The 15,324-nt window shown below is 38.9% G+C and overlaps 1 protein-coding gene across 2 annotated transcripts in view; it reads right to left on the bottom strand.

The window, feature by feature from the left end:
• SLC11A1 (solute carrier family 11 member 1) overlaps positions 1 to 15,324 on the bottom strand; it is a 34,487-nt gene that overhangs the window by 5,934 nt on the left and 13,229 nt on the right. For both annotated transcript variants that reach the window (XM_039343212.1, XM_039343211.1), the window contains 7 exons: positions 14,144 to 14,250; positions 12,822 to 12,892; positions 11,754 to 11,821; positions 10,544 to 10,699; positions 5,243 to 5,401; positions 3,641 to 3,739; positions 2,547 to 2,666 (listed from right to left, as the gene is read on the bottom strand). In XM_039343212.1, coding sequence (XP_039199146.1) covers positions 2,547 to 2,666; positions 3,641 to 3,739; positions 5,243 to 5,401; positions 10,544 to 10,699; positions 11,754 to 11,821; positions 12,822 to 12,892; positions 14,144 to 14,250 — 780 coding nt within the window. The remainder of the gene's footprint in view (positions 1 to 2,546; positions 2,667 to 3,640; positions 3,740 to 5,242; positions 5,402 to 10,543; positions 10,700 to 11,753; positions 11,822 to 12,821; positions 12,893 to 14,143; positions 14,251 to 15,324) is intronic.

Genomic DNA, 15,324 nt, shown 5'->3' with positions numbered 1-15,324 from the left:
TTGCTAGCTGCCTAAGAAGCAGAAAGGACTCTTTTGAACCTGATTCAATTTTAAAATAAAAAATTAAGAAATGGACAGCCTGTTGAATCATACCTAGGCACCCAGGGAGGAATAGACTCAGAACAGAACACTGGAAAAGCACCACTGGTTAGAGGCGGAGAGAACAATCAGAACAATGGGAAAGATTAAACAAGAGTCTTCTGCCTTGTTCTTGATGCTAATCAGGGGTCTTCAAACCTGGCCCTTTTATGACTTGTGGACTTCAACTCCCAGAATTCCTCAGCCAGGCATGCTGGCTGAGGAATTCTGGGAGTTGAAGTCCACAAGTCATAAAAGGGCAAGTTTGAAGACTTCTGCTTTTAATAGTCACAAGTGTCCTTGGAACCATTCCCTTTACTCATCTGTAGATCACTTTCACTTGAAACCACACCTCCACACCCACTATTCTCCTGCTAAATTCCCTCGCTTATATTCTCAAGTCATCCTGGCTGGGAATGAAAGCCCTGTAGCAAAACATAACTGGAGCACATCAGCTTGGGCAAGGCCATCATAAAATTAGGCCCAGAGCATCACATAGCCTGGGACAGCATGTGGATCAGATTAGGGGATCAGATAAATATGTACAAACAGTATGTTTGTGTGGGTGTAGTACAGCCTATGAATGATTTTGGGAGGGAGCCCATTTTAAAGATTTTATCCAGAGGAAACGTATTCAGTGTTAATCATGATAAAGCTTACAGAGAACATACGCTTCTCAAGGCTGGTTGTTATGGAATCAAGTGGGAGAATATTGCATTTCTCCTCCTCCATTTAGAAGATTTCTGGAGGCATTTGGTGGACTGCTAGGGAACGCAAAGTTACTTTGATCCATCTGGTTACTTCTGAATAGCAGACTAGCAATTATTAGACCATAGATGGCAGCATTGCAATGTCTTGTAGTCCAGGTTTACCACAACTGTTTGGCCCAAGTCCCATTAAATGTCTTCAGCTAGCTTTAATTGGGATAATACCCAGGAGGCTAATAAGCTATAGCTGTGCTATCTTGCAAAAAGGCATATTTTAACCAACCCTTTAATGATTTATAGATATATTTTCACTGCTTTTCTGGATTTTCTTTGAACCTTGATGCAGCAGACGCCATCTAAAATACTAACACCTATAACAAGGCTTCTCTGATCAAGTACAAGCTGTGGTCTAACCAAAAACCAAAAGTCAAAACCCCTTCATCTAACAGTGGAAACAAATAAAAGCAAAGAGAGCCTTAGACTGTACGCAGGAAAACATCTATGCCTCTGCATCACTCAGTTCTGCATCTTTCCACATGAAAATACGAGACCATAAACTGGCTGTAGAGCAGAATTCTGAGGAGAACTGGCTCAGATTAAGCCCTTAGATGTTGGGGCCAGCAATGGCCTTAACCTGCTGCTGGCCTCATGTGTACAGTATGATTCCACTCAGTAATTTTTTGGCATTGTGCACTTGATCTATCCCTGCATGTTAATTTTCCCCAATACTTGTAATGTAGTTTTGTTTGGAGCATTGTGGGAAAATAAAATGATAGGTAGGCAAGTTATGTAGCTATGGCCCGAGTGCTATTACCTGTGATCATGTTCAAAGAATCCCATTGGGATCACAGGTGAAGGAGGAGGTTCTCCTTACTGGATCGGAGGCTAATGAAGTTTCAAACCTCCAACATCAATTTTGCACATCCACCTGTCAAAACTTGCTTCATCTTTGCCCATGAAAGCACTTTGATCTGACTTGTCTAGACAAAGCAGAGCACTGGATCAGTCATCCGAAAAACTGCTAATACTGATGGTAGATTATTTCACACGGGCTGATGATATGCAGAAAAGGGAAAGAGGAAGAAAGCTACAGACCTTAACCAATAGTTTTGTTTGACGTGCTAAGCAAACCCAAAACCCAGGACACCACTTGAAGTGGCAGGATAGAGCAGGAAAAAAGAACTAGTGGTAGTATGGAAAGCAAATCTTAGACCAACAGTTTTCAACCACCTCAAGGACAGTGTATGAACTGTATCTGCCATGGAGAAAAAGATGTTCTAACAGGATAATATGAGTCTGGACTTAAAAGGACACATGGAGCTGGAAAAATCATGGGAGAAAATATGAGGAGAGGGAGTATTTCACCCGTGGGAGAGGTCAGGGAAGATGATGAGAGAAATGGGAATTTTGGAATTCATCAGCTGTTAAATGAAAGCATAACAATCAGAAACCGTATATGAATCAGGAAACTTCTGTACTTTGACGAAGACATGTCAAGACATAGCGATACCATTACGTGTGGGGGATGTATGTAAGGAAAGGCAAAGTCCAGAAGTTTCAGATTACTTTCCTTCTTTTGCATTTTGTAACTTAAGAGCAAAGAAAACTATAGTTACATTGCCTTATATTTAACGAGACTTTTATATCTATTTTAGAGGCAGGCAGGCAGGCAGGCAGGCAGGCAGGCATCATCCTTTGCCAGTGCTGAATATCAGCCCTCCCCTTCCCCAATTTACTATACATCTCCAGGTATTTTCTCACCTCCATAACAAACTGTCCTGCATAGGTTCCTGTCATGGTTGAACTTTGACCTGCTGCAAGGATCCCAACAGCCCAGATATAGAGAGCAATGGGCCCAAAGTAACATCCCAGGATAATTCCCTGCATAGGAAAAGGCAAACATTCATGGCTTGCATTCCAAAACGCACATACTCATTGTGCTATGTAAAAATGCATGAAATCATTTTGGCTGCATCCTGCAAAGGTCCACACAGCTGCTCCCCATCTCATTTGCCAAAGCCTAACATTATAGTGACACTACAGTAGTAACAACCTAAAGAACTAAAAATAGAAAATAATTAGATAGCTCTAATTAAAGAGAAAATGATGGAGTGGAGGAGAGGGAATTTTAAGTCAATCACAAGGCTTCAAGATAAGGAAATTTAAAAAGCAACAGAAGTGACAACTGTAGGACTTAGACCTCCTGTCCCTATTGTTTAACATCAGCTAGGAGAGGCCATCTACCTAAATGCACATCTCCACCCTTGGTTAGAAAGGCGATGTGGTGGAATTTGATATATTTGGAAGGTGGGGAGGTAGAGACTCGGATTCAATCTCAGCTAGATGAAGTGACTGCAAAATTGAAAGGCAACTGATTCTGAAAATAGCCGAACATCTGTAACTCTAGATGGGGCTGTAGTCCCTGAGAAAAAGTTGGCTCAATATCCGGGGGGGGGGCACTTCTGAATAGCAGGTAGGGGACTATGGATAGGAAGCCCTTTGTGCAATTATATCTTATGTGCCAGTTAAAACCATTTCTGGAACAGGAGGCTTTGTTTATGATCACATATGCCCTTAACAACTCATGTCTGGACTACTACAATGCAAAGCAACCTTTGCACTCCAGTTGGAAGCTTCAGCTGGTTCAGCATGTGGTGACCAAGTAATTATGGACATTCCTACTGTAGGTTTGCCCATAAAACATTACGGGAGCGGCATTGGCTGCTGGTTGCTTCACAGTGCCAGTCCTTGGGAGGACACAAGCAGTGGAGTGTTCATCTGGAGATTCCGTGCAGTTCATCTGTTTTGTATCAGCACCCATTTGGTTGATAGCCGCCATTTCGTTGAATACTTACCCCTTGGAAAATATCCACAGTCACAGTCTCATTATTTTCGGGAAAGTTGGGGAAAATGCTCTGATTCAAGAATAAGCTTTGATTGGCACAGACATCATGCTGGGATATATAAGACAAAAGGGAAAAAAAACAAAATTATTTCATTAGAAATCAGAAACAGACTTATTACAGGCATTTTGGAGCAGCAAATTCCTACGCTCTTTGCTCTGCCATAAAATGACCAGCTTGCTGTTTGAGAAATTGTAGGGTAACTGTCTTAAATCTCTTTAATGCTATTAATCTCTTTGATATTCCTTGTCATCCCCTTTGGTATCTCTGTGTGTCTGTGTAAACTGTCTAGAACAAATTACAACTCTCACACAAATATGTGGGATCCGTAGGTCTGTCCCTATGCACCTTACCATCACATATACCTCTTTTTTTTCCTAATCTTTGTTGCTAATACTGGCCATCTTCCTTTATTTAATGGTAGGAACACTTATCGTATATGCCAATGCTGCAAAAATCTGCTTTTCAGTTTTCTTCCTTCTTCACAACTAGTAAAGGGAAGCTTTTACTGCACTGGTTTCCACTAAAAGGTCCCTGTTTATCTGACTCCCAGTCATTGAAATATTACAGTTACACACTATAGGACATTCTATCAGAGGTGCTAGGATAGGTAAATAGGAAGAGGATAGCCAATTCCTATTTGACTGAAGGAATAACTCTCTTTTTTCCTAAACCTTCTTAGGGAAGCAGAGAAAACAAGACAGAAAAAGCATACAGAACAAGGCTTCTGGGATTATTCTCAACCCTTTCAGAATAACTCCATTCTGGGTCACATCTGGGAAGGAAGAGAGAGGGAGAGAGGGAGGGAGAGGGAGAGCTCAATTTAAATAGATAGGTAAAGCACATTCTAAGCCACTGTCTAAGTCAGTGGTGGCGAACCTATAGCACGGGTGCCAGAGGCGGCACTCAGAGCCCTCTCTGTGGGCACGCGCGCCGTCGCCCCAGCCCTAGGCCTTCAGCTGAGTTTTATAAAACTTTTTCGCTTTAGGCCTCCGCTGCCGTGTGCAAAAAAAAAAAAAAAAAAAAGGTTCAGTCAATTTCAACTTCTCACGGGGGGAAAAAAAAGATCTGGAATTGATTGGTTGAACTTTTTAGTCCCACCCAGTCTGCTGTTACCACCGCAGCCATGCCCAGCCAATGGGCCACGCCCAGCCAATGGGCCACACCCACCCAGCACTCGACGATGCATAAGTGGGTTTTGGGTTGCAGTTTGGGCACTCAGTCTCTAAAAGGTTCTCCCATGGGAATGCACTGGGTGATTTTCTTTCCTGCTTTTTTTAAAAAAATCTCTATATCCCCCAGCTTAACCTGACTCTTTCCTAATTGATTGATTGATTCATATCTATCTATATTTGGCTTCTCCCTCCAAATTTGACCCTCTTTGGTTCCCTTTTGGGAGAGCTCTTAGGCTGATGGACAGATAGGACCCCCAAGTCCTTTTCTATTCGTTTTCTTTGGTCAAAAGAATAAAGGCCTACACGTAGTGGGAAGGAACTGTAGATGTTAATGTCAGGGTTGCCTTCAAGGAAAGAAAAACATGGGCTCATGACTTACCGCTTCCTGGTTGGTGTGTTGAAAAAAAGCCTCGCCAAACACAGACATGACAAAGAGATTGATGAGGAAGGAAATAAAGAGGGCAATGGTGGATTCAACCAGAAAGTACATATTTGCTTCTTTCACTGCTTTCTGGTTGGTGCGATCCACTTCTCGGGTCTGTCGGAGAAAAAGTGCAATAGTTTCTACCTTTATGTGTGCCACAGGATATTCCAGTGGCCCCCTCCCCATAGGACATAGGATGTTAGGGCAGGGAACTGCTGCATTAAACTACGACATGGATGAAATCGATCCAACCATTTGAGAGTGTGGGTGAGGTCATCTATCAGAAATCTCCAAGGATGGGCTCATGCTTCACAATAACATCTGTTTAGAAGCCCCAACTCAAGCCCTAAGTCCCAAACAGTGAGAAGTGAAGGACAAGGTTTGGCTAGGTTTTTATTCCCAATAAGTCATTCTCGTATGGACAAGAATCAGCTTCTACTGAGTTTAAGAATCTTATGATATATTTTTGTGTGTCGCCTCAGGGTTTAAAGCCTGCATTCCTTTCTCCTGCCCTCATAAAAGATTTTTTTTTGCAGTCTGTTTCTCAGGCTTTGCTGTTGACGGCACTGCGCTGTGTTTACACAATCATCTGGTCTATTCTCAGGCTTCTTATTGCCTGCCTTGTCAGCTTCAGTCCTCGTACTTTCCATGGAGCTGTCACATGTGCTGCTTTTCGCCCAGAGTGGCATATAAATGGCTTTGGGTTATGTGCAATGATTAGGGTTTCTTCAGTAAAACCTGCCTTAAAATATTGGCTGAGCATTACACAGACCGCTTTCACATATGTTATAATGCTTAGCAAATACCATTTTAAAATAATTTCTTAGTATCTGGGAGATATGTATTGCTTTAAGTAATAAAAAGCCTAGCGATATTTAGACTTCAGAGTTTTAAAAGTTAATTATTTAACTGAAAACACTGCGGTGTCAGATTTACTATATTACTTTTCATTATAGTCTTGTTAATATTTTAGGTTTTAAAAAAATAATTATAACTACACAAAGAAAGGATTTTTCGAAGCAGTATGGAAGGAAAATGGAAATTTGAAACAGGAATAGAACAACTATTTTAATTGTGCCTATTCTAACAAGAAAATATCTATTTTGACTTACTGGAAAAATATTATTATTTTAAAAACTGATATTGACATTTTCTAACAACTACTCCTAAATATCTAAATCCATCCTGAATTACAATGCAGACTAGTGGATTTCCAAAGGCACTTTTGCAACCTCCTCATCAACTTTAATTAGCACAGAAATGATTTATGAAACTTTATCTCTAGTTATGCCGCTGTGGGAAATGTATTAAAGTTGTAATTAGAGAGTATCTTGATCAGAATTTGCAAGAAAAGTAATTATGTCATCTGCAAACAGGCTTATTACATGATACTTACTTTTTTACATTAAGACTTTGAATATTCTTATTCCACCTAATACTCTGTTGATTAGCACTTATGTAGTCATGCCTGATCACATGTTCAAATCCAGATTGATATGTAATATGTAATAGTAATAGTAGTAAAGTTGGAAGGGACCTTGGAGGTCATCTAGTCCAATCCCCTAATCAGGCAGGAAACCCTACACCATTTCGGACAAATGGCTGTCCAGTCTCTTCTTAAAAACTTCCAGTGTTGGAGCATTTACTGCTTCTGGAGGCAGGCTGTTCCACTGATTAATAGGGCTCTGCATTTGATGAGGGACTTTAATTGTAAGGGAAGCATCAATGTGGCTTCAAGCTATGAAGCAACTTCTCTGAATTTCCACATAGCTACTTAAAGGCTCTCCCAAAGCCTTCTTTGAATGCACAACAAATCTCAGGACTTGGAAGCAGACACACTGAGTTTTCAAATAGATGTGCTTTGTGTTTTTGCTGTGTGGATCCAGAGGGATACTTGGTTTATATATGAAGTGAATTGTCAGCTATTCTGTACAGGCTAATTACTTAAATCTTGTTTTGCCTATTGGATAGTTGAGCAATAAATACTGGTTTATTATGATATAAAAATGCAACAGGAAAGTATAGTGACATCTATTGGGACTGTTATTAAAACAGTGCTTCTCAGCCTTGGAAAATTTAAGATGTGCAGACTTCAATTCCCAGAATCCCTCAGCTGATTATAAATAATTAGAAACCAAATTGCTTTCTAGTCAGGAATTTTTGTGTCTGCAAATACCCTATTGGATACCTAGATTTGATGATGACGATGATTTATTATTATTATTATTATTACTACTACTACTGAGGATCATCGCACAGTCAGCAAGATGTTCAGACTGGATTTGGCATTTTTCTCTACCTATTGAGTCCTTACCAAGGACCTGGGATAGGCAGATGTGGATGTTTGATGGTATTACAGATATTGTCGCAGGATGGAAGCAGTTCCTAGTAAGGCTGCCTTTTGCAATTGACTAATGGTGAATTTGTCAATGCCAATGGTGTTCAAGTCGTGCTCCAGTTGTTTGGGGATTATTATTATTGTTATTATTGTTGTTGTTATTATTATTATAACAACAAAATTCAGTCTAACACCATCCATTCATGAAATTTACCCATTCAAAAATTAATTACATTTTCATTTACAGTTTCTATTATTGTTTAATTAAGATAATTTGTATATTTTTCAATTAATCTAATAGCGCAAGTGTTTACTTATGCTTTAGTTAGTAGTTTCAGCATTGTCTGGACTGACTTATAAACAGAATAATATTCTGTAAAAGTACTCTGTGTATCTTTTTGCTTACACAAAGGATTCTGATTATTATTAGATTCTGTTGTACTTACCAAAGAAAGGGTTTTTTAAAAAAAGTTTTCTAATGATAAAATCTAATATTTTTGGAAGATAATTTCAAAACTCATAATGATTTATATTTCAAGTAAATTACATTTCTAGTTATATCTTCATTATCTAGTGCTAATTATTATTTGCATTTTTTTTACCAAACAGCATAAAAATCAGCATTTCTAGCCTGTTTGTGCTTATCTTTGTTTTCTCTGTCTCTTTATATTTACTTCTTTTAAATATAATTTGCTTCCCATATAAATGCTTTCTAATAAGCTTTTATGGGATCCCTTCATTTTCAGCCTGAATGGTAACTTGAAGATAATTTTGTTTTCCCTTAGATATAATTATCTTTGGTCGAATTGATTAAAGACCCATTAGCCAATAATTAAGAATCCTATTTTGCTACAAGAGTAAATAAATAGTAGACCTCAGATTAAAATGATCTAATATGACATGGCACGATCAGAAATGGTTGCGCCTTCAAATGTAAACTTGCTAATCAAATCAAATCAAATCAAAGTGCTATCTAATCATAATTAAGCTTTATGTTTTACTTCTGTATTATGTATAATATTTAACCGCTGGGTTAAATAAACTTTGAGCAACTCTGTTCATTTCTGTAGATGAAACATGCAGTGGAATGCTTTATCTATATGTTAAGAATCTTCTGCTGATACAAATTTCAGCTTTTATTTATTTATTCAAAACTTCCATATGGTTGTCCAATCCAATCAAAGTCATTCTTCATGACTTACAGAATAATTCAACAGAAACTAACAGAATTCAAAACCACGCTACGTAAACCAGACGTCCATAATGAAATCCTAAAATGGCAGTCCAACAGAAAGGACGCCATCATCCAAGCAAGGCTCAGCACAACCCCAAAGATGAAGGAAAGAGCTAGGTTTTGTAGTTTCAACAAAATTGTACTTTTAAACCAGTTGTGCTTTCGAAATACAGGTAGTCCTCGACTTATGATCACATTTGAGCCCAAATTTCTGTTGCTAAGTGAGACCTTTGTTAAGTGAGTTTTGTCCCATTTTACGACCTTTCTTGCCACAGTTGTTAATTGAATCACTGCAGTTGTGAAGTTAGTAACACAGCTGTCAAGTGACTGTGGCTTCCCCATTGATTTTGCTTCTCAGGAAGTCGCAAAAGGTGATTCCAGGACGCTGCAACTGTCATTAATATGAGTCAGTTTCCAAGCATGTGAATTTTGATCATGTGACCATGGGGATGCTGCAACGGTCTTGGCCATAAGTCTTGTTTTTCAATGCCGTGGTAACTTTGAACAGTCACAAAATGAACTGTTGTGAGTCAAGGAGTACCTGTAGCACTTTTAAGTCATTTAGACAAAAAAAAAAAAAAAAAAAGCGAAACAAAACCCAAGAGAATAGAAGACTATAAGATCTTGACCAAGATCTCTAGTCTATGTAGAGTGAGTGGGTAGCTGGCTAGCTAAAATTATTGAGCAGCTGAACTTTATGTGCAATAACTTTCATTTTTACAAAGACTATAGTTTAGGCATTTTAAAATAAATACCAAATTCTTCCATCAGCAAATTATTTAGCTGGATCTGTACAATACCTTAAGCTAAATACCATGGTCTAAAAACAAGAGTGGGTGCGTTTACACCACTTTGCAAATCCCAAAACAAGTAAGTCACATGATTTTAGCTCAATGCTTGAATCAAGCCTTTATCAGCCTAAAATCTACCCTCAACCAAGTTGTTTCCCTACCTACAGAAGAAAAAAAAATGTATCCTTTCCTCTGCACCATGAAGAAAAAGTTAAGCATATATTCCTTCTCCTCTGCTAATTCATAACTCTTACAGGTAGTCCTCATTTAGCAGTCGTAATTGGAAATGGCCACTTGGTCATTAAATGAGGTGGTTGCTAAGTGAAACCGCAGCTGTGCTTTTGATCTTACTTCAGCTTTCCTTTGCTTTATAGACCTGCAAACGCCATTAATACAAGGACTGGTTACAAAGTTACTTTTTCATGACTGTCATACCTATGAATGGTTGTTAAACAAGGCAGTTCCTAAACTAGGACTAGCTGTATTATCTTAAATCTTGAAACATTGCAAGATATGCGTATCCCATATTACATCAATTAGGTTGTAGGTGCTAAAAACAAGGAATTTTACCTACAGAGAAGATGCAGCATCTAAGCAAGACATATGGCTATCCTGGTTTGCTTCGCTGGTGTTGCAAAATGCAGTCCCGTCCCGCCTAATAAATGTAACATAAATTGCAATAATGCTTTACTACAAGATAGTATATATTGACAATGGGGGAGTACGTTTTATTCTCTTTGCCTTCACATCCATTAGAGGGGCATCACACTGTCATAAACCATAAGATGCATGTATGAGTAGCTTTGAAGACATGGGCTACATCTTCTTTTCCAATACACAAGGTACTGTTGATCTATTCCCCAAAATAAAGCATCTGAATGTTAGACACTGACCTTGACAAGGGAAGAATGTAAATAGATGTTATGGGGCATAATGATGGCTCCAACCAGACCCACAGCCTGCAGAAGCTGCTCGTGTCCACAGTTCTTGCAGTATGGTATAAAAATCCCTTTCAGCACCTCTTTTTGGTCAGGTTTTACAACGACATACTGCCGAAAGAAGAATGGAAGATTAGGCCATGCAAAGGAAGGCAAGGTACCTACTGCTTTCTTTTGAAAATGGGATCCTGTCTCCTTCCACATTTCCTCTATGAAGCATGCCTCTTCTGAATGCCAGACACCATAAAAAGGAAGATGGACTTACAAGGAAACTTGGAAGAAAGGTTAAGAGGAATTAGAGCATCCAGGAGTTGGGAAAACAGGCTAGATGATTACTAGGAAAATGGGGAAGGTGTGTGCAGCCAAGAAGAGAAGAGAAAAGATGAGATGAGACACTTCCCCCCCCCCCAATGCTGCTGCACTATGAAGGCGATTAAAATGTCAGTATAGTTGTTGCTTATCTTGATTTGTCTGAAAGATGCAAGAATGTGCTGCAAGTTAATTCATTTGTGAGTCCTGGTGGCAAAGCTATACCTAAAATAAGAAATTCTTAATACAATGGAACAAACCACAAGCAATTATGTTCCATCAACTTATCTCCAATGGTTGACTATTGCTTTGACGCCACAATACACCAAAATCTTCTCCCCCAATTCAATTTCCTTCTGGCATTCATTGTCAGCAGATGTCGTCATGGACATCTTTCTGAACTTTTTTTTTAAGTATTAAACAGTGCCCTGGTTATTTTAGGCTACTTGGTACCTCATCCTCCAAATACAGAGCATCAGAATATTTTGAAAATCAGTCACTGGGTACAAAAATGAGGGAAGAAACAGGACACGTATTTTTGTTATGAGCTTCCTGATGGCATCTGGTTGCCACTGATGGCCACTGAATTTTGAGCTAAATTAGCTTGATTGGATATTCCCACTCAATACTTTTCAGTTACATGTCCTTTCTCCAGATCCCATTGCTGGGGATTATCTAACAATAATAATAATAATAATGCATGTGCAGAATCAGATTGGAGAAGGCCACTCTGCTGGATGCTTCAGAGGATGGGGTGTTTTTTTTTTTTTTTTTAGGTCCTAAGCCTCAGACTGCTAGCCAGTCCAGGGAACAGTGGTTGAAGTCCTCACACGTGGGAGCTGGGAGCATGCTTTACCTCATAGCCAAACGTTACTGCCATGATAGTAATGAGGAGGCCGAAAAAGGCTTCTAACTTCCTGAGACCTGTCAGGGAAAGTCAAAAGAGAAAGAGGTTTATTCTCCATAGGAGTCCTTGGGATTCTCAATTAGACTGTTCTCACTCCAGTGTTCTCCTGAAGTACTTTGAGCAAAATTCTGAGAGCTTCCAGCAGGAAAAATTGCATTAATGGCTATTACAAGCAGTATTTAACATTTTACTTGGTGCTCCTTATTGTGCCAGGCAAATAAGTATTATTTTCATGAAATCACTCTGTGTATTTATATAATACCTTGAGTGCTCCTCCTGTTCTGATATAGCCAAAGATTCTGGGCACACAGGAACAAATGCTGATTTACAATTCAGGCTTACTTTCTGAAATAAAAGCTTTATTTGCTCACCCATACAGCCACTCATGTACCCCTACCAACTCCAAGTTGGCTAGCCATGTTAAGCTCAAGTTTCAAAAGAATCAAAGTGGAATGTCCACCATCAGAATGCTTTGTTTTGTGATCCAAAATACAAATGATGCAACTTTCTAACAAGGATTAGCCAGTCTTGATTTGGCCAATGCTGGTTTGGCCCTCTTTTCCTATTTTTTTTGTTAGTTTTCCACTTGGAGCCACTGCCTCATCTGGGTCACATGAGCATCATCTGTTTTTGTAGGTGGAAGACTATATTCTATTTTGAGAACTGTCTCTTGTGACTTCAGAGAAAATTTCATTCTGATACTGTACTGTAGGGTAAGAAGTATACATCTACCTTGACACCCTTATGCCTTGTATTGGTGACATGTACTCTAACTTACATGCATATCCATTATACCTGCTGACAAATACATTACAAAAAAAATCCATAGCATTCATAACACGATAGCTACAAATCCTCTAATATGCAGACAATACATGGTGGTGATATTATGTTGGTATTACAATATTATATATGAGCATATCACGAACAAAACAGTAATCAAACTCTCATAAACTTGAATATCTCACTAGATGACTCAACCACGTATCCCTCCTTTCTCTCTGACATAGTATTTACCATATTTATCCAGGAAGAGGAAGAAGAAGGTGTCCACAATTGTGATCAAGACTCCACCCCACAAAGGGATACTGTAAAAAGAAAGTAAATTTTTATCATTGGAATAGAATTGCACAGATCTGACTATTTCTCAGAGTACAATGAAGACTCGGTGTCCTGCTATCATAAGCCCATGTCTGATTCTGGGAGGGTTGGTGCTTTCTATGCCAAGTTTAACTGCAACACTTCAGTGTTGTAGGATTTTTCTAATGGTACTGGATGTAGATGGATAAGGTAAGGGATAGATTAGGTACATAGCTGTGTCAACAAAACATGTCTTGAAGGGCCTTAAGTTTGTTAAAGCTCTATCTGTGGCATCTTTAATTCAAAGAATAATAGAAAACAGCTTTCTGCTAAGCCAAATCAGAGTTTCAACTTTGTCTTTCCACATGGGACTTTTTACTGGTTTATAATCAGCCCTGAATCTATACTATGTTATGTCATCAGCTGTAAGAATTGTGTCAATGCACTGCTGGCTCAAATATGCTTATCTGCATTTGGAACGAAACTGTGTTGTTGTTTTTTACTTGAAAATGCTGCAGTTCTCCAGACCTTACCAACTGCCCATTTTTCCATAGGCATTTCCCATTTTCCTCTCAGCACTCAGCACCAATTTCTTTCTCTCTTGACCTTTGCTTTAGAGACCAGAAGGCCATAACATCTCAAGATGGGTGAAAGTGAAGTGCAAATCAGACTCCACTTGCTTTTGAGGAATTGGGAGTGCAATCAGAGATCTACACTGATAGTCAGAAACTCTTCAAGTTTTAGGTGGGAATCTTTTCCAATACTATCTAGAGGGGATAAAACCTGGAACTGTGCTGTGCTACTGGGTTATAGTTCTTCCCCCTCCCCCGCCCAAATTATCCCTTGCAATACTTTACATTAACCTCCGATGGCCATCAAATTGTAGAAAGCTGTTCTATATCCTGCAACTTTGAAGTACAATATTCTTTGCTTGTGTAATTGTATCTTAGCCAGTCTGAAATACATGATTAGGCAATATATGACAAAAGTTTCAGTGTCATGCATTGGCAATTCCTCACCCCAACCATTTTTGCAGGAGGATATTTAAAATGGGGAGGAATTGTGCCTGACGTGCAGAGAACAGAGAAATGACAGCATTGGTTTCACCTTATATGACTCCAATCTTTCCTGATTCTAGGAATCTGTAGAGACCCAATGGTACAGTCCAGCGTTCGGTAGTTCCACAGCATTCATAGCACTTTGTCTCTGAAACGTGCCCATTGCTTTGTCTTGTGGCTATAGAAAATTAGGGATCTTACCGTCCAGCGGAAAGGAGGTTGAAAGCAATTGCCGTTCCAATCACTTCCTGCATATCGGAACCAATTATAGCAATTTCTATCATAATCCACAGCAGCACACGTGGGGCCTATAGTGGAAAGGAAGAAAATACAGAAGAAAAGTTGATGCACTAAGATGTCTCAATACCTCTTCCTAATTTTGGCTCAAACATATAGGAACTTATTGGTAATAATAATAATAATAATAATAATAATAATAATAATAATAGTAGTAGTAGTAGTAGTAGTAGTAGTAGTAGTAGTAAAGTTGGAAGGGACCTTGGAGGTCATCTAGTCCAACTCCCTGCTCAGGCAGGAAACCCTATACCATTTCGGACAAATGGCTGTCCAGTCTCTTCTTAAAAACTTCCAGTGTTGGAGCATTCACCGCTTCTGGGGGAAGGTTGTTCCACTGGTTAATTGTTCTAACTGCCAGGAAGTTTCTCCTTAGTTCTAGGTTGCTTCTCTCCTTGATTAGTTTCCACCCGTTGCTTCTTGTCTTGCCTTCAGGTGCTTTGGAGAATAGCTTGACTCCCTCCCTGAGATATTGGAACACTGCTATCATGTCTCCTCTCGTCCTTCTCTTCATCATTCACACATGACACTAATCTAGGGATGGGATATAGTTGCACTGACCATATGTATTATAAAGGACAGTCCTTTGTTTCACAAAGCTGTCCTTTTGATTTATTTTTCAAAAGCTCACTTTTGTCCTTTATTTTGGTTCTATAACCTTTACTATACAATTGGTACCAGCCAACACAAACCATTTCACATCTATGTGAAAAATATGGAAAACTGAATTGCTCTTTCAAAATAAATTCACATATACTGTTTGAGTTTATAGATTTTTTTATTAAAATGTGTTTTTGTAAAGTTTTTCTTAGTTTTGCTCTTGAATTTTCCTTCGTCAAGCGAAATTATAAGCAAACAATTAAATATTTTTATCCTTATGAATCTCTTTCATATTTGCCCCTTTTTATTTATTTTTTTCAAAAAAGCATGGCTCACTGTGGTTATATTTAAAGATCAAGGTCTACAGCTGATCACCTGACCTTCTGAGTTGTACGAGGCCCATAGTGATAACTAGACATTACTTGAAGGTTTTGGCTCATTTTTGCTTAGCTTGTATGTGTCATGTTTTAAGAGTAGGTATGTGAGTG

The sequence above is a fragment of the Crotalus tigris genome, unplaced genomic scaffold (genome assembly GCF_016545835.1).
Source record: "Crotalus tigris isolate CLP2741 ecotype Arizona unplaced genomic scaffold, ASM1654583v1 scf7180000017834.3080900, whole genome shotgun sequence".
NCBI classification, from domain to species: domain Eukaryota; kingdom Metazoa; phylum Chordata; class Lepidosauria; order Squamata; family Viperidae; genus Crotalus; species Crotalus tigris.
The sequence above is the reverse complement of the archived record's forward strand: the minus strand, read 5'-3'. Positions and strand labels throughout refer to the sequence as shown.